Raw genomic sequence first — 19,640 nt, forward strand, 5'->3', positions numbered from 1 at the left:
GATGCAGTCATGCAGAGAATTCAGATGCCTTGCTTTTCAGCCACTTGATCAATCTCTTTTATGCATCGGCTGCGCTGGATAATCCCTGTAGGCGACTTGAATCAGAAATTGCTGCCAAAGAAGGCCAGCCTCCGATCTGTATAATCTCTGATATCTTCCTTGGATGGGCTACTAATGTTGCCGAGAGCTTCCAAACTGTCAAATGTTACTTTCACCACCGGCGGTGCTTATGGCTTCACAGCCTCTGTGTCGGTGTGGCAAAACCTCCCCCACCGCTCGGCAGATGAATTTCAGGGACCGGGTTTTCCCGATTCATGCCATTATGTCTCATATTCATCGATTCTTGCTAGAAGCTGAGGGCACTGACTCATGGTCGCGGTTTTTCCCGCCCCAGATATCACTTTCTTTAGGCTCTTTTGGGTGGCTATGAAACACTGCTGAAGAAATTGAGCCTCTTGGTTTGGAGGTTCATAGAAACTATACCAAACGTCCTGTTTGGGCGCTTGGCCCCTCTTCTCCCTCCAGGGATGCTTACCCATTCAAAGACTTTAGGCCAGCACAGTGGTAGAGAACCTGCAATATCCCCCAGAAATGCTTACAATGGCCGGATCTGCACCCACAAGGTTCTGTGCTTTACATTTAATTTAGTTCACAGCACACAATCCGTCCTGCCCAGATGATGGAATTGGCAAATGGGTTGGAAGACAGTGGCAGACCTTTCATTCGGGTGATAAGGCCTCCAATTGGCTTCCACATCAAGGGTGAGCTCAGAGCAGAATGGCTGCCAGATGGGTTTGAAGAGAGGATTGTGGAGCGGAGATGGGGCTTGTTGGTGAGAGGGTGGGCACCTCAGCTTGAGATTTTGTGCCACAAATCGACCGGAACTTTTCTCAGCCACTATGGATGGAATTCAGTTATGGAGAGCCAGAGAGTTGGTGGTGGACAAGAAGAAAGGGAAGGGAGAAGAGATGAAAAGAAATGGGACTTTTTGACAGAAGAGGGTAGTGATCGCAAGGGTTCTTCTCTCCAAGCAATGGACCATTTTGTTTCTGCCCCTTTATCTCAGCAGCTCTATCTCAGAGGCAAGGAAGCAATTGCTGCTTCGAGCAACTGAAACTTGGACACAAAATTCTGACAGTTATAAGTTGAAAAAAATCATTTGAGGGGGAGGAGAGGCTTTAGGTATCAAAAATTCAACTTAAACTTTTGAATTTAACAAAAATCCACTTAGAGTCTAGTAATTAATGCACTTCTAAAATACAGTAAAAAAAGGTTTATAACTATTTTTTTTTTTGGGTGAGTCTTTCGTATTAAGGGTGGATCAATTAACATATTAAAATATAGTAAATGAGATTTCATATTTTTAAAAAGTAAGATTTAAACCATCATGTTCTAGTAAAATTACATTTCTTACGAATAATAAGAAAGATTTAAGAATTTTCATGATATATAAATACAAATTTCTTCTAACTTTAAGATATTTAAAAGTTGACAAGAAAGTGAATAGGTATGAATATTGAGAGCATATTTTAAAAAATCAAATAAAAAAGTGAAAAACAAGAAGTTTGAACATGAGAGTTAAAATAAAAAGTTCATTTGCAATGTTCAATTATGAATAATAACTTTAAATACTTCATAGGATTTTTATTTTTAATTTTTTTTATATTTTGAAAAATACGTTAACTGTTTTTTTAAATTTTTTTACATGAAGATTTACATTTTATGTAATTTTTTTAAGTTAAAAATAATTTAAATACAGTTTTATAAAGTTAATAATCTTAGCTTAATGACGGCAAATTTCATGTTAGAATTTTCAGGGCAATAAAAAAAAAAAGAGGATTCGGATGCGGGTTGGACCCAGGCTTTCGGGTGGACCCGAGACACACATGAACCGGGCCCCTCAGATTCCCGCCAAAACTAGTTCTCGACCTTAGATTTATTTTTATATAACTGAAGATGGAGCAACTGTCGAAGGACCAATTGGATCGGAATCAGAAGAAATGGAGCAGGGAGGCGCGGCGCCGACGGGGTGTTACAAGTGCGGCCGGCCAGGCCACTGGTCCAGAGATTGCCCTTCAAATCCAAACCCTAATCCATCGTCCAATTCGTCTGCATTCAAGGCCAGTGCTGAAGGTTCTGGTCGAGGGTTTGGGGGTCCAGTTCCAAAGCCGTCTGAGAAGCCAAAGAAGGTGCCGAGAACCAGACCTAAGTTGACGCCTGAGCTTCTTCTCTCCGATGATGGCATTGGTTACGTCCTCCGCCACTTTCCCCGCGCTTTCAAGTTCCGCGGTCGCGGACATGAGGTACTCGGTGGAGTTTACGGTTCTAGGGTTTTTTGATTTGGGTTTTTTTATTCCTGCAATGGTTTTGAAAATTAGTTTTGTGGAAAAAGAAAAGGAAAGGAAAGGAGGGTGGTTGGGAACAAAAATAAAGGATTTGAATCTATGCTTGTTTAGAAAAAGAAAGGTAACTGATATCTAGCCAATGGGACTATGATTTTTGCCTAAGAAAAGAAAATACTGAAAAGAAGAAGAAGAAGAAAAAAAAAAAAAAAGAGAGAGGATGGAAATAAGAAAAGAAAGAAACAAAAAGCCTACAAGCGATTAATCAGTTGGTTTCCTTTGTGGGCGCAGGATCAGGCTCCATGAGGGTGGGGTCTGGCATTTAAGGTTTACTTCTGGGGTGGGGTTAGTAGATGACAAGAAAAATAATAGTGTATTTGTCAAAATGGTTAGTTTTTCAGGTTTAGATATCCATAGAAAGGTATACTATCAAGTAAGATTTCCTTGACAAATCCCAGTTCCAAATGTGACTCAATTTCGAATTTCTATGATCTTTTACAGCATCATTTTATAATGTACACATCATGGGTTTGCGCTTGTCTCAGTCCATTAATTTATACAGTCATACTAGATTGAAAGTGGCAATCAAATGCTTAACTGGTATAATTGTTAGTGCTGATACTTTCGTTCTTATTTGAAATTACAATTTGATTAACCCTTTCGGGAGAGTTGGTAATTGTTCTTGTCTATTGCAGTTTCATGAACTATTTGATTGATCTTATATCTTTTAAATCATGTTAATCAATTCTGTATTCAGGTCAGTGATCTGGGGAACCTAATTGGTTTATACGCTCAATGGCATTCACATTTGCTTCCCTACTATTCATTTGATCAGTTTGTACACAAGGTGGAACAAGTTGGCGCCACAAGACGTGTAAAGGTAAAACATATTACTTTATTTATTAATGGGACTGGACTATATAAAAAATAAGTGAACTTTACATGACAAACCCATCTAAGAGGACAATACACTTCTTCAAAGTTTAAACAATTTTAAGCACATACACACACTGACATAAGTATTGTGTTCGGCAACAAATATCCATGAAGTGTCAAAATGCTCATCTTGAACATGCCAATTAGTTTTGCTGGTAAAATATATTGGCAATTGCCAATTGCCAATTGGTAGTTGTACTGGAGAATTGGGATTGGCTTTTGCTATCATTTGTGAGGAATGGGGATGAGCAGGGGGAGGGCTGCTTCCTTTTTTGGCCCATTGTGTTGCATGTACAAAGAAAAAGAACATGTGTACTCCAACCTCTGGTTTCCTACAAGATTTAATCAAACTATAGGTCTAATTTTACAACCTGTGAAGGTTTCAGATAATAACATATCCTTTGACAATACTTATTTCAGAAGTTTTAAGAAATGAAAGTGGTTTGTGACTAAGTTATGTGACAAAGGCTGAGCTATAGCTGTTGAGTGCAATTATTTGTTTTATTTCAAGATGTTTATAATTTTCACAATGTGACATGCCTAGATATTTATGTTTCTAAACATAGAGCATTTCCACATTATGTGAAATTTATAAATGCTCAATTATTGCATTATCAATTTGGCATGTTGAACATGTAATACCACATGCCCTCACCGAAGAGTAGTAGTTGAAGACTTGAAGTTTGGTAGGTTCTTGATGTAAGATTGAGCTGTGATAAGTTCCCTTTCGTTTAGGCCCTGATGTTCTTATCAAACCGCAAATCTCGCCCCAATTTGCAATACCATATGTCCTCACTCAAAATTGTCAGCGGAAGTTATAAATGCAGGTTGGGGTTTTGGTTTTGACAAACTCATCTCTCTCTCTCTCTCTGTGCCTCGGTGTCCTTACCAAGTCATAATTCTCATCTCACTATAGTTCTAATCTGGTCAATCTCAAGCATTTTCTCTTGATCTGCCCCTATGTGATAGGCCATTGGTGAGCACTTACTTGAAAGAGTTATTAAATTTTAGGCTCATGATACTAAGGATACTAAGTAATATGCCCAAATCACCTCAATAGACTACTGATATGGGATTGAGTAATGAAAAACACATATCTTATATTGCTTCGACAGTCAAGCATAATAGTGTCTTTCACTCATTAAGAAGAGTCTATTTAATAGTGTCAAAAAGGGTCATAAATCCTTCATCCAGCCAATTAGAAGGAGTTGATGGACAGAGGGAAAAAAAAAAAAGAAAAAAGAAAAAACCTCAGTTGTTTCTTACAAATTAAATTAAATTAATTACAGGTTTGGTTTTAAAAACAATAAAATTTAATTTCATAGAAAAAATATTTATTCCAGAACTTGGGGCCTTATCTATGCTGTGGTAGCAATGGTAAGATTACCTCTTTATGACGGGAATGTCATGGGGTGGTTTGAATTGTAGAAACAGCTTGTTCCTAAAAAAAAAGAAAAAAAAGGAAAGGGAAGGTTGCGCACAAATAGAATCCTCACGAAGTGAGAAGTCTTGTGCACTAGGATTCCCTTTTAACTTTGGGAAGGAAATTGAGTCTAAGTCTTGAATGATTTTACCTGACTTTAGTAATACTGTGTTGATGCATCTAATATTATTCCTAACCCATTACCCCTAGCTTCCTTAGAATTTGGTATTTACAAGTTATATATTTGACTATTGTTTTCTTATAATTTAACTTGCATTCTGATGTAAAAACATGTAGATTAACTTGTCTAGATTTTAGGTTGAAAACTTCATATTTGTGAGGATTACCCGGCACCTATCCCTGTTTATATGTTAACTTATTTGAGCAGACATGCCTTGGAGGATTACGGGATAAAGTTGCCAATGGAGGAGATCCAACAAACTTTCATGAATCCCTGGTTGAACATGACATCTCCAATAATGAAGAAGGTATCTCACATGAAGGTTATTGTGGAATGTTTTCATAAATAGTTGTTTAGATACCATATATTAAATGTTTTTTAAATTTTCTAAGCGTAGAAGCAGAATATACTTGCTACTAGGACATTATAGGGGAGCATGATATATTACTTCTGTAAGCCCTTCTTCTTTGTGAGCCACAATCATTCAGTTCGTTCTTGTTCACAAGGATTTTTCTTTTTTTCTTTTTTTTTGTTGTTGCTATATATAGGGTTTATTTTTCAATGGTATAATGTTTTCTGTTTTATTTATGTTGTAGTGTTTATTGACTTTCATCTAAAACTTCATGTTGTTTTATTTCAATAGTCTAGAACCAGGTCTTCATTCTCTGTGTTCTGAAGCAGTAAAAAATTTTCTATTATGTTCTCCATATGATTAACATATAGTTAACAGGGACATCATTGTGCGTAATACATGTCTTAACATTCTAGCAATTTTCATGGAGTTATAGTTCAAGTCATTCTGTTCTGTAGGACCTACTTCTGTCCATGAGGATTCATCTTTGAAAAACAATGAAACTGATGATCTACAAGAGGACATGCTTCAAGAGATTCATAAGCAGGCAACTGAAGTAAGCATATTCCATCTTATTTTGTTCTCATTATGTTAGTAGTTCAGCTCTGCTGCAACTTGACTTGTATGACTTTATACTGTTTTTTTTTTTTCCTGTAAGTAAGAGTGTAAGTAAGAGTACCGCACCACAATCGGCAACACAAGACCGCAAGGCTAAACCTCACTAAGAGTTATGCTATTTGTATAAGGGAGAGTTTAACAAGTGAGCGAACAGGGCGATATATCACGATATTTTGATGTCAAAATATCGCGATTTTTGTTTACCCCCTTATCTCTCTGTCCCCTTTCTCTCCCCTTTCCTCGCCGCTACAGCTGATCACCCGTCGTCGCCCCTTTCACTGCTGTTCTTCGCCTAGCCTCCTCTCGTCGTTGCAACCTCGTCGCTGCTGCCTCGCCTCCTCACCGCTACATTGGAAGCGGTGATGTGACGACAAGAGGCAAGCCGGTTGCTGGAGGATGCAATAGTGAGGAGGCCAGGCGACAGCAACGAGGTTGCAGTGGCGAGAGCAGGCAAGGTGGCTGAGGCAAAGAACGACAGCGAGAGAGTCGGCGGTGGATGGTTAGTTGCAGTGACAAGAATGCAGTGGGAGAGAAAGGGGAGATGAGAGGTTGCTCGAGAGGGAAGGGGCAAAATGGTCATTGAGAGAATAGAAAAAGGGGCAAACTGGTCCTTCAAGTCACGTACAAACTCTACCTGTACAAAGCGCATTATTCACCCTGCTAAACAAACAAAACACACACGTGCACCAACACTCAAAGAGACAACACAAAAAACCTAACAAACAAGATACTCACAAACCAAAAAGAGAAAAACACATGACATAGAATGCCTATATCGCTCAAGTCGGATCAGGTGGAATCTCGAGGTTCTTCTTGGCCCAAGCAATAGAGTTTTGTTTCCTTTGCTCCTTCTTCAGCTGGGACCTGGATTTGATCGGAATAAACTCACTACTGGAACTGTTCGAGCGGTTTGAAACTGAAACTGAACCCTCACTCCCCACACACTCCCTTTTCCCCCTATTCTCCACATCCATCTCAGCCACCACAAGAACTCCTTCATCGGGATAGCCAACTCCCCAGGCGAAGGGATGTTCCTATCTTCCTCTGTGTGAGTAGAAAATTTGTTAGCAACCAACACCTCCTGATTTCTCACCTGAAAAGGAAAATCCTTAGGAGTTGAGCTAGCTATCGCAACCAGAGATGCAGGAGGAGGGGGGTTCCCCCTGGTCTCCCTTATCATGCCGGGCACCAGTCACTCCCACCTTCCCCTTAGGCCTCCACTGAGTTGTGCGAATCTTCGGGGCAGCACCATTCACGTTCACATCCTTGTTATGACTAGTAGACTTGGGGCAATTCGAAATACTATGGCCAAAGACATTGCATTGAGACAAACCGAGGGCATCAACTGATATTCTACAGGCATACACGTAATCTTAGGCTCCCCTGTGAGCTCATCAATGCCTTGATCCAATAAAATATGCTTCGGAAAAGAAGAGGAGACATGCATCTCCACACAAACCCAAACATATCCCAACTAGATCGGTCTTCCGTCATAGGATCCATATGAAGCGGCTTCCCCAAACCACTCAACAAGCCCATGGCGTTTCTGATGAGGAGAATACCCTCGGGTCCGTAATTACTCCCATACCCTAGGAAGGCGTCCAATAGCAGTCGTGCCACGTGTTCGCTTAGGGGGTACTTCACCGATGCTATCGTGTTTGGATCTAGAAGGACATGTAGCAGATATGTATCACCACGCCAGTTGGCATGATGCTCGGTAAGGAAGTCTCCGAGGTCTTAGGGACTAATCCTTTCGCCGAAGATTATGGAGGAAGAAAGTTATCCCGAACTCTTCGGAGAGGGCTGCGATTAGGGAATCCATATCGATAAGATTCCCAGAAAAGTGGGATAGAGATCCCGGAGATCTCTACCCGGAATCTTGATCTCAACGCAAGGATAAAAGAAAGAGAAGAGGGTAAAGGTAAGGGTTCGGATCACCTTTTGATGGATTGAGCATAAGTAATTATACTAGCTTTTTGGTTGAATACATTCTGACTTGATCGTCGGAGTTTGACCGGGGGAGTAAGTCCCCGTCTCCCTTGCAGGTGTTTGGGTGGAGGCAGAAGAAGGTGATCGGCTACTGCATTATCAATTGGTGCCCATCGTGGGGCCGATACATTTTCTTTTCTGTCTCTTCAACACGATAAGTTGTGACGTGTTTTAACAATCTCCTTTTGCTTTAATGGCGACAAGAAGACAGCAATCTCGGGCCGCTAGGGGTAACCTTGTTCTGGAGCCAAGTCTTCAGAATCCTCCAAAAAGCCCGCCGGGGAGGGATCGGAGTTCGGAGGGCCCTCCACCCCCGCCTAATCGGATAGCACTCCTAGAAAGTCAGGTGCAGCGACTGACGGAGTTACTCACGAGTTTCTTGGATCGCTAGCACCAGCAAGCCCAGTATTCTCGGGCGGAGGAAAGACAAGAGCCACCGAGGGAGGAGGAGTCCTATCCGCCAGAGACAAATCCGCAGAGGCTTGGGCAAGATGATGGGCATGGCGAGGCCACCGAATCTTCCGACTTGTCGTTCGTGCAATAGCGGCAAGAGAGAAGACTATGACAATTGGAAGAAGAGATCGCTGCCCTGAAGTCGAAGTCTGGAAAGGCTTAGGGGACAAGGGTGAATTAACCCTCAGCCCGGAGATCATGGCGGCTGTACCGCAAGAGCGTCTTCGCATTCCGACCATCAAGCCTTATGCGGGGACCTTTGACCCGATGGATCACCTCGATCTGTTTACCTCTCATATGATGGTACAGGATGCCTCAGACGCGATGTGGTGTAGGGTCTTCTTGGCAACCTTAGAAGGGCATGCACGGGCTTGGTATTCAAACTTGGCCCACCATTCTATTGCAAGTTTCGCGCAGCTCTGAGGCAGCTTTCTGGCACATTTTACACATCTTCGAAGGTATCGAAGGTCCATCATGGCCCTCGTAAATATAAAGCAGAACCAAGGAGAACATTTGAAAGACTTCGTTTCACGTTTCAATATGGAGGCCTTGAGCATTGGGAACTTCGATCACAGTGTAGCTATGGTGGAGTTCCAGAACGCCCTAAGGCCCGGTCCTTTTGCTCAGTCATTAGCCAAAATGCCCCCGATTACGTTCACGAACATCTTGGGCCGCGTTACGAAGTACATAAATGCTAAAGAAGTCATGCAAGCTAAGAGGGCAGAACATGCAAAGAAGAAGGACAAAAAGAAGCACCCCGAGGAAAGGAAGAATGATGACTGAAAGGAAAAACATCGTCCTCGATGGGACTCAGGTGGTTTTACCCCTCTGAATGCCCTAAGAGCAGAGATCCTTGCCACCATTGAGGGTAAAGACTATCTGAAGAAGCCTCGACCGATGAAAGCACCGTCTGATAAAAGGAACCGGAATAAATACTGCCATTTCCATCAGGATCATGGCCATGATACGGAGGAATGTCACCAGTTAAAAGAGGAGATCCAAGAGCTTATCAATCGAGGTTTCCTAAGTAGTTATGTGGCCAAGGAAGGCGATTCTCGAAGAAGGAAAGACCGACGGTTGCGGTCGAGGAGTCCTCCCAAGAGGGACCTGACGGACGATCGAGATCATGCTCGACATTCGCCTCGAAGGGAGAGATCGTAGCGAGGGGAAGATGATCATCCCCAGCCTCCAGTATTCCATACATTTGCTGCAGGGGAGGTCCCAGTCGTGAAGGGCGAAGGAGGCGCCCGCGGTCGAGCCATTGGGTTAAAAAGGTCGAGGTATGTTGAGCCAATCTCTTTCTCAGATAGTGACCTCCCGGGGTACCTGAATTGAAATGATCCGCTGGTGATAACAGCCGAGCTCGGGAAGTGGGAGCTTCGGCGAATCCTCGTGGATCCAGGAAGTTCCTCTGAAATCTTGTATCGGCAAGCCTTCTTAGGCATGGGGTACAAAATGGCGCAGCTAAGGCCAGCGAGGGTCCCTTTGGTGGGATTTGATGGGGAGGCAGTATATTCGGAAGGGATCATTCAACTCCCGCTGACTGTAGGGAAAAGCTCCCGAACGTCTCAAGTCATGCTAGATATCCTGGTAGCAGACATGCCTTCGACCTATAACATGATTCTAGGAAGATCTGGCCTTAATGCCCTTCGGGCTATTCCTAGCACGTACCATATGATGTTGAAATTTCCTACAGTCAGTACAGGGATATTTGCGCTCAGCTCGTGAATGTTATATGGCCTTTATAGGCATAGTCAAGGATAGAGAGACAGTGTCGCAAGGAGAAGCTCCAGGTCCCCGAAGGGATTCCTGAGGAAGGAAGGGAGAAGATCCCCCGAAGGAGGTCAGTTTTCTATTAGAAGGATCGGAAGATCTAAAAACAGCAGAACCGGTGGACAGGTTGGAAGAAGTACCTTTGAAGAAAGATCGCCCAGATCGTTGTATAAAGATGAGTGCGGAGTTAAAAGACCCATTCAGGAGTCGGATATTAGCACTCCTTAGGCAGTATGCAGACATCTTCGCATGGACTACTCAGGACATGCTGGGATTAGACCCAGGGGTTATGACACACAAATTGGGAATACGACTGGGCTCCCGACCTGTCAAACAAAAGAAGCGGAGCTTCGCTCCTAAAAGAGCTCGGGCAATTGAGGAGGAAATTGCAAAGTTAGCGAAGGCATAATACATTTGAGAGGTTGATTATCCGGACTAGTTAGCAAATATCGTGTTGGTTCCCAAAGGGGAGAGCAAGTGGAGGCTTTTCATTGATTTCACTGATCTTAATAAGGTCTGCCCGAAGGATAGCTACCCGTTCCTGAGGATTGACGCCTTGATCGATGGGATTGCCGGTTGTTTGCTCATGAGTTTTTTGGATGCTTTTCAGGGATATCACCAGATTCCATTACACCGGGAGGATCAGGAAAAAACGACATTCATTACCAATAAGGCAACCTACTGCTACATAGTGATGCCTTTTGGTTTGAAGAACGCGGGAGCTACTTACCAACGCTTAGTAAATAAGCTCTTTCAACACCAGCTCGGGAGAAATATGGAGGCATACGTGGACGGCATGCTGGTAAAAAGCCTGGTGGCAGAGCATCATTCGGAAGATTTGCAGGAGTGCTTCAAAACCCTTCGTAAGTTCCACGTGAAACTTAATCCTGTGAAATGTGCTTTTGGCGTATCTGTAGGAAAGTTTTTGGGCTACATAATACACCACCGAGGGATTGAGGTAAACCCAGCAAAGGTTAAAGCCATTATGGATATGCTGGCCCCGAGGAGTATAAAGGAAGTACAGAGCTTTACGGGCAGAATGACGGCTTTAGGGAGATTCCTTTCTCGTTTGGCGGAAAATGGCCTTCCTCTCTACAAGGTCCTATCAAGGGTAAATAACTTTGCATGGAATGCTGAATGTCAGAGAGCTTTCGAAAAGTTGAAGGAGCATCTGGCTACGCCTCCGATTCTCACCAAGTTGAAGCCAGGAGAACCATTGTATATCTATTTGGCGGTGGTCGAAGAAGCCGTAAGCTCGGTGCTAGTATGAGAAGAAGATAAGATATAGAGGCCCATTTATTATGCAAGTAAGCGGTTAACGGGAGCGGAGATCCGGTATCCTCCCATGGAGAAGTTGGCTTTTGCCTTGATAGTTTCGGCAATGAAGCTTCAACCCTATTTCCAAGCCCATACGATTATTGTGCTTACTAACCAACCTTTAAGGCTGGTTCTTAGCAAACCGGAACTTTCAGGGTGAATGCTAAAATGGGCAATGGAGCTTACCACTTTTGACATTGAGTACAAGTCGTGGCTGGCAATTAAGGCACAGTCGTTGGCGGACTTTATTGTCGAAGGGATAAGGACTCCTGAAAATGCGAAGGAAGATCGAAGACCATGGACAGTGGCTATAGATGGGAGTTCGACCTCGGGTGGCGGAGGAGCAGGATTAATGATCAAGAGTCCCGAATGATAGATATGGCCTTACGCTCTACATTTTGAATTCCGAGTGTCTAACAATGAGGCAGAGTATGAGGCTTTGTTGGCAGGATTGAGATTGGCTGAACAGCTGGGAGCTCAAAACGTCGAAGTGAGTTCAGATTCTAATTTGGTGGTGCAATAGGTGAATGGAGAGTACGAAGCTCGGGAAGGCCACATGGCACGATACTTAGCCATGGTCAGAGAATCGATGGCGTGTTTCAAGCATGTAAAGGTGGAGTATGTCCCTCGGGCTATGAATACGGAGGCGGACCTGTTATCCTGAATTGCCTCTTCCTTTTTCCTTATAAGCTCCCGAGAAATTCGGATCGAGTCCCTGCCACAGAAGAGTATTGAAGAGGTCGCTGATCAATTATGTGTGGAGGACGAGCCTAGCTGGATGGATCCTTTGTTGTTGTACTTAAGGGAGGAGAAGCTCCCCGAAGATGATTCAGAAGCTCGGGAGGTTAGACGAAAGGCTCAAAGCTTCGTGTTAGTCGATGGGGAGCTTTACAGAAGGTCATTTTCGCAGCCATTGCTCAAATGCATCCGGCCCCGCGAAGCAGATTATATCGTGAGAGAGATTCATGAAGGCATATGTGGAAGCCATATCGGAGCCCGAACTCTCAGCCAAAAGGCTCTTCGACAAGGGTATTATTGGCCAACGATGGTACAAGATTCAGAACAGCTAGTCAGGACCCGTGACCGATGCTAGCGGACATCCAACTTGGTCCATGTACCGACGGTTGCACTAGCTCATTTGGCTACGCCTTGCCCCTTCGCTCAATGGGGTATTGACATCTTGGGGCCCTTTCCCCCAACGGTTGGTCAGGTTAAGTATATCATGGCCGCTATCGATTATTTTACAAAGTGGGTCGAAGCCAATGTAGTGGCCTTTATTATCGCCCGACATGTGAAGCAATTTTTATGGAAGAATGTGGTCTGTCGCTTTGGAATTCCTCGGGTACTAATCTCCGATAATGGCACTCAATTTATTGATCGATCTGTCCAAGAATGGTGCCAGGCATTGGGAATTAGGCAGCAGTTCACCTCTGTAGCCCATCCACAGGCCAATGAACAAATTGAGCTCGCCAACAAGACTTTGTTACGCGGTCTAAAAGCGCGAGTGAATAAGGCAAATGGAAGCTGGGTGGAAGAACTACCGAACATCCTGTGGTCTTACCGAACCATAGTGAAGGTATCCACGGGTGAAACTCCTTTTAGCTTATGCTATGGCTCGGAAGCATTGATCCTAGTTGAAATTGGGGTACCTACGCTGAGAGTGGAGCTTTTTAGTCCCGAATCCAACGAACAAAATTTGAGGCACAACCTTGACCTTCTCGATGAATTTCGTGATCAGGTGAAGATTCGACAAGTTGCTTACAATTAGCGTATTGAGAGATACTACAATCGAAGGGTAAGGGCGCGAAATTTTCTTCCTGGAGATTGAGTGTTGCGGCAAGCAGATGTTCGGGGGGCGCGAAAAGCAAATAAGCTAACATCGAATTGGGAAGGTCCTTACAGGGTAGCAGAGGTCCTCAGCCCCGATGCTTACAAACTCTAGACCCCTGAGGGTACTCCAGTGAAAAACGCGTGGAACGTACAGAATTTAAGAAAGTTCTACCAGTAATGATTCTTTATTATTTCCATATGTCCTGGCAGTAGTATTTCTTTGTTATTTTCATATGTTATTCAAGAGTAAACTTATCCTTTTCTCCTATGAGTAAAAGTTTCCAAAGATCCAGGAAGGCGCACCTGAGTAAAGTGAGCCTAACTTTGGAGAGCCTCGAGCCCTAAAATCGAAAATAAAGGGATCGGATGCGATCCTGGGGGGCTCGAACCCTCGACAAAAACAAAAAGGATCGGATGCGATCCTTCGGGGCCCGAACCCTCAATAAAAATGAAAGGATCGGATGTGATCCTCAGGGGGCCCGAACCCTCAACAAAAATGAAAGGATCGGATGCGATCCTCGGGGGGCATAAACCCTCGACAAAAATGAAAGGATCGAATGCGATCCTTGGGGGGCATAAACCCTCAACAAAAATGAAAGGATCAGATATGATCATTGCGAAGCTTGACCCCTCAAAAAAGACAAAGGGATCAGACATGATCCTTAGGGGCCCCGGACCCTTGGAGCAAATGGCAAGATCAAGTTCTGCGATAAACAACGATAAACAAAATAACGTATTCAACAAAGACGAACGATCAAGCCTGATCCTTAAGGGTTTTTTCTTTTTCTCGATGAAAAGCAAAGCAAGACGACAAAAGCAAGGTAGTAGCTAAGAAAAATTTCCAAAGATCAGACGAAAAGCTAAAATTTTTTTATTATAAGGTTTGAATACAAAGATATCTACTCTAAGAAGGATAAGGCAGCAGTAACATCGAAAGGGATGGAGTCCACATCCAGGTTCGGGAAACGCTCCTTGGTAAATTTCTTCATATGCTCGAACCCGCCCCGAAGGACTTCTTCCAGCTCCACGGTGTAAGCTTCAGAGGTTCGGAAATCCTCGCGACCATTTTGGAAGGCTACTTGGGCATCCTTGAGGGCGGATTGAAGTTGAGCGTGAGCGGTGCGAAGGTCTTACTTGCATCGAGAATAGGACTCCAACGCCTCGACCTGCCCTTTTTTGGCCTCCTTCAGCTCCAAGGTAAGCTTCCTTATATTTTCTTGGAGCTGGTCATTGGCGCCCTTCGCAGCATCCAGTTCCTCCCTAAGCCGGGAATTGGCCTGGTTAGCCTCGAGCATGTTTCTCTAGATTAACTCCAGATCCTCGCGCACCTGAGCTTCGGCTTTGTTGGCAAGTCTTGCATTTTCTTGCGTCAGCTCAACAGATTTGGTCAAAATGTGAACGTGGTGTTCGAGACCTGATAGTTGGGAGGAGAGGGACTCAAGCCCTCGGAGCCTCTCGACCTCGAACTCTAAGGAGGTGATCTAGGCGCGGAGCTCGGACTCTCGCCGGGAGACTGAATCTTGGAAACCCGTAAGGTTATGAGAAGCAGAAACAAAGTAAGGGTTAAGATCTATCCACACAAAAGAATTCAAAAGGAAATGACTATGGTCATACCCTTAGAATCACGGCACAGTAATCTGGTTCGCTCGAAGTTGATGGAGTGCTTTGAAGGGCCAAAGTTGTTAGGGGGGCATTGTTGGCTTCAGGAACCGAAGGTTCGAGGATAGTAGCGACAGAAGGTGCAGTTTCCACCCTACGACGTTTTGTCCGGCGCGCTAGTATCTCCCTCGTTGATAGCACGGAAGCCCTTTCCAGCGAAGCCTCCCCCGTCAATTCTGAGCGCCCCTTTGGTGCTAGTGGCGTTAATATTCGCTTAAACACAAAACTTATAGGAATGTTGGGGGACGTTACAGTGGGCTCTGTACCTGCAGAAGTTTGCTTTCTCTGTGCTTCCGTGCGAGTCGTTTCGAGTACCTGGGCGATGGTTGCCGTATCATTTTCGGAGGGGATTGGCAAGAGAGCAGGCACGGCTATGGATCTTTGTTGCGTAAAAGGTGGATCTTTGGTTTTTGAGGTGGGGGCCTCTGAAGAAAAGTTCTTCGGGCCCCCATCGATGCTGTTCTTGGAAGCCTCTTGGAAAGTCCAAGGATCTCCCTCCACCATTCTTCGTGATCGGGAAGGTGTCGAGGACTTTTTATTCTTTTTGCTCTTCGGGGCTCGCTTAGGAGGGGCAGCCTTTTCAGATGTCTTCCTGTCGCTGGGGGGGCCGAGGGGCCCTTACTCTTCGGGAAGTCCAAAATCGTCTTCTCGGTAATGGGAGAATAGGTTATCTCTCAAAGATTTTCAACTGAGAAAATAGCGACAAAGGTCAACGTCTGATAGGAGCGGGAAATGAAGAAGAAGGTGAAGGCCGAAAACTTACAATTTACACCGTCCAAACCCGCTTTGGTAAGAGTTGGGTTAGAAAGCCATCCCTCTACCCAGTCCCGGTTGACCTTCATAAGCTTGCCGACAGTTTCCTTGATGTTCTCGATGCTCGAACGTTTGTGCTTGGTATCCAAAGTCCATCCATTGCTTAAGGACCAAATTTCTTGGGTAGAGCTGGCTGATCGAGGACGGACGAAGACGAAACGCTCTTTCCAATCGTCTGAGTCTTTCGATCCGCCAGAATGCAATAGGGTTGAGGCTTTGATCTCAAGTTCGGGGCGTTCTTTGGGGGTAAGGAGGCAACCCTCCTTTATGATTTTGGGTGAGATCGAAATCCAACCGCCGGGGTCGCGATTGGTGGTAAAAAAGCAGTCAAAGAGCTCTCCCGTGGGTTCCACCCGAGTAGTACGGCAGATAACAATGAAGCCCATCAGATACCTTCACCCGAAAGGGGAAAGTTGAGCAGGGGCGATAGTAAGATGTTGAAGTGACATAACCTACCCCCGAGGAGGTAGCCAAAAGCCCCGATCAAAGGCGCACTTGTAAACACAGAGTCGACCAGCGACGGGATGACACGCTCGGAGATGGGTGTTGAACTCGACCTCCCATTCGTTAGGAATCACGTACTTCTCTCGAAATTGTTAGCATTCCGACTCACTCATCCACTGGCAAGTAATGGAGGCAGTAGGATGCTTTTCCCACTCTACGAGCTCGACACCGGTTGAGGTGAAATGTCCGGAGCCAGTGATTGCCATTGCAGAGAGATTAATCAAGGAAAGTGAAGAAGATGAGAACGCCTGACCGTGTGACAATAGGTAGGAAGTGGAGAATAATCAGAAGAAAGAAAGGAATAGTGGAAAACCCCTGTTTAAATCATAGGGACAGAAGATCAAAGGGCGAGTAATAACGAGCATTAACTACCCAAGATTGTCGCGGCTCAAAAGACGAAAAAGTTTTGGACAGAGCATTGGGAAGAGAAAATACCGTCGGAGCAAAATTGATATATGTGCCCTCCATACACGCGTGAGAGAAAAAGACGCATAGGCTTTTCGGGCCCCATAGATACCAACCCTCGGGATAATAAGAGTTCGAGCTTTGGAGATTCTAGCACTCCACGAGCCCTTCGAACCGAAGAGCTCAGGGAGTGAGGGGGCAAATGATGAGGAGAATACCCTCGGGTTCGTAATTACTCCCATACCCTAGGAAGGCGTCCAATAGCAGTCATGCCACGTGTTCGCTGAGGGGGTTCTTCGCCAATGTTGTCATGTTTGGGTCTAGAAGGACATGTAGCAGATATGTATCACCACGTCAGTTGGCATGATGCTCGGTAAGGAAGTCTCCGAGGTCTTAGGGACTAATCCTTTCGCCGAAGATTACGGAGGAAGAAAACTATCCCGAACTCTTCGGAGAAGGCTGCGATTAGGGAATCCATATCGATAAGATTCCTAGAAAAGTGGGATAGAGATCCCGGAGATCTCTACTCGGAATCTTGATCTCAACGCAAGGATAAAAGAAAGAGAAGGGGGTAAAGGTAAGGGATCGGATCACCTTTTGATGGATTGAGCATAAGTAATTATACTAGCTTTTTGGTTGAATATATTTTGACTTGATCGTCGGAGATTGACTGGGGGAGTAAGTCCCCGTCTCCCCTGCAGGTGTTTGGGTGGAGGCAGAAGAAGGTGATCGGCTACTACATCATCAATTTCCATAACTTCATTGCAATAGAGCGGACCACCGGGAACGGAAGGCGATTCTCAATAAAATACCCTACAAGCGTGTTCATCCAATAGAGAGAATTTTCCTCCACAACGTCAACGGAGTCTTAACAATCGGGATCCCATTCTCCAGACGATAGGGAGGCGTATATTCAAGCTTCAAAGGGATCCGAGGGCCACCTGATTGCAACAAGTTCGCCCATGTTGGGTTTGGACCCATTTTACTAGGCAGTGCCCCCTTATTCACGATCACTTGTTAAATGTTGACCTGTTATACCTTTACCACTCAAAACCATCCTCACACCCCCTATTAGACCCACTCCCATTTATGATGTCGCAGCCCATATTAAGCGCACTCAGGCCCCCATTAAGTCTCCCACTGGAATTTGAAGATGGTCCCACATTGTGGTCATCACGAGAGTGAGGCCACCCAAACTATGAGGCCCAATACCTCTCATCAAATCCAACTGACCCACTGCATTTAAATTCAAATCACCCACCACATGGCCTGACTCACCATGATTCAAACCACATTGCGTATGGCCCACCTTTAATCCCAAGCTGTCTCCCTGATGTGCCCGCCTGATAGGAAATAGAAGTACATCAGCAAATTGGTAAAAATTTAATCAAAATTCTTAGATTAAGTTAAAGATGTTACGTAGGATGTGTGACCATTAAAAAAAGGTAGGATATGTGGTCATTAAAAAAAAAAAAAGATAGAATTAGAAATAAAATTATTTATAACGAGATCGGTGCCATTAAAAATAAAAAATAAAAAAAATACTTAAAAAAATTTAGACATGTGAAATGAAGAATAACCGTGAGAGGAGGGGATGATATTGGAGGAGATAATTGAGGTGACAGATGGATTTCTTCTCATCTCTTCCCCGAGGAATCAAGAATGACGTTTCTTCAAGTGATAGCCTTCTGAGTGGGTACGTCCCGAGTGCTCTAAAATTGAGGATGCTTGTGGCACCTTCATAACCTAAGCGATAAACTCTTTTGCTCTGAGTGCTCCTTTTCCGATTCCCATGTGAAGATAATATCTCCAATTACGTTGCCCCTGTCAGGCTATGTAACATCATCCAATTAATGGAGTTGCTGACTTTAAATGATTACGCACATCTCTTGCACATTGACATTATGGCTTGAGGTCTTTAGTAGCCGCCTAACTCTCACTCCCGTCCAGCTCCAGCTGTCCTCGGTCATTGAGTATTCTCAGCTCCCAGAAGAACCTTCAACACAAGAAATTAACTCTTAGTTCTTTTATCGGGCCAGGTTGAGAGATAAGTTTACAAAATAAAGATTAAAAAATTAAAGAACACTGAGTCAGGACGAGTTAATAGAAAGACTTACAAAATAGAGGTTAAAAAATTAAAATGTATTTATTTATATTACATTAAAAAAAATATAATATAATGTAAGTGAAGATATTTTAATCTTTTAACCTTCATTCTATAAACTTGTCTATCAACTTGGTTCTCAAGAACTAATGACTTGCCAAGGATCAATTTTTAATCTGTTTAATTTCCCAACTTTGTTTTGCTGCAGTAGTGATGTATATATGCATGGTGACAAGTTATGCAGGCTCTTTGTTAATTTGAACTGAACAATTCTAGTTTCTCCAAGTAAGTATTGGTTGTTCTTGTGCAGCAGCAGCAGCAGCAGCAGCCGTCTCCAGCATTTAATGGTGATGCTGTTGCTACTCATCAAGCAAATCAAGCCCCAGATAACATCGTATCTAACACCTCTAGCCAAATTCACATCTCGGAAGATCAAAAGGCTCGCATGGAAGCCAACAGGTTGAAGGCCTTAGAGAGAGCTGCCGCTGCTGCTGCTGCTCGTGCTAGCTCTTCCAAAACAGCTTGATTGTTGTTCTCTTCTCTTGCTTTGCTTGCCGGCATCAAACTCATCTTCCCTTGTTTTAATTATGTATTGACACTAGTAGCTCCGATTTCAATATCACTAGTTCCCATCCAAAGAAAAAGTCTGTTCTGTATTAATTTTTGGTCAGAAGGTACGTTTTAATGGAGGAAGAATGTAAATCAACTTGTGTCGGATGCCCATAACTCATATTGCACGTTTCATTGACCAACTTACTTATAAATGGTATCTTGAGATTTTCTTAAGTTTTCGAGTCACTACCTCTCAGTTTTTTTTTTTTTTTTCAATTTATTGTGCGTTTAAACGCTAATGAAAAAATGGTTTATAATTTATCTCAAAATTTTAAGTAAATCCCTGATAAATTTAAAAGGCTGGAAAATATATTAAAAATAGGAGAAAC

At 43.8% G+C, this 19,640-nt stretch overlaps 1 protein-coding gene across 3 annotated transcripts; it reads left to right on the top strand.

Annotated features, from left to right (window-relative positions):
* Positions 1 to 57: 57 nt before the first annotated feature.
* On the top strand, positions 58 to 19,485 carry LOC127810615 (uncharacterized). 3 transcript variants are annotated; one of them, XM_052350178.1, is made up of 6 exons: positions 58 to 1,182; positions 1,818 to 2,303; positions 3,100 to 3,222; positions 5,090 to 5,189; positions 5,693 to 5,790; positions 19,010 to 19,485. In XM_052350178.1, the coding sequence occupies exons 2-6, from the start codon at positions 2,001 to 2,003 to the stop codon at positions 19,223 to 19,225; spliced, it is 840 nt and encodes a 279-aa protein (XP_052206138.1). In that variant the 5' UTR covers positions 58 to 1,182; positions 1,818 to 2,000; the 3' UTR covers positions 19,226 to 19,485. The 3 variants fall into 3 exon arrangements, with proteins under 3 accessions (XP_052206138.1, XP_052206139.1, XP_052206140.1); XM_052350179.1 differs by having other exon boundaries at positions 59 to 1,182; positions 19,016 to 19,485; XM_052350180.1 differs by having other exon boundaries at positions 59 to 1,182; positions 19,019 to 19,485.
* Positions 19,486 to 19,640: the final 155 nt, after the last annotated feature.

The sequence above is a fragment of the Diospyros lotus genome, chromosome 9, assembly GCF_014633365.1.
Source record: "Diospyros lotus cultivar Yz01 chromosome 9, ASM1463336v1, whole genome shotgun sequence".
NCBI classification, from domain to species: domain Eukaryota; kingdom Viridiplantae; phylum Streptophyta; class Magnoliopsida; order Ericales; family Ebenaceae; genus Diospyros; species Diospyros lotus.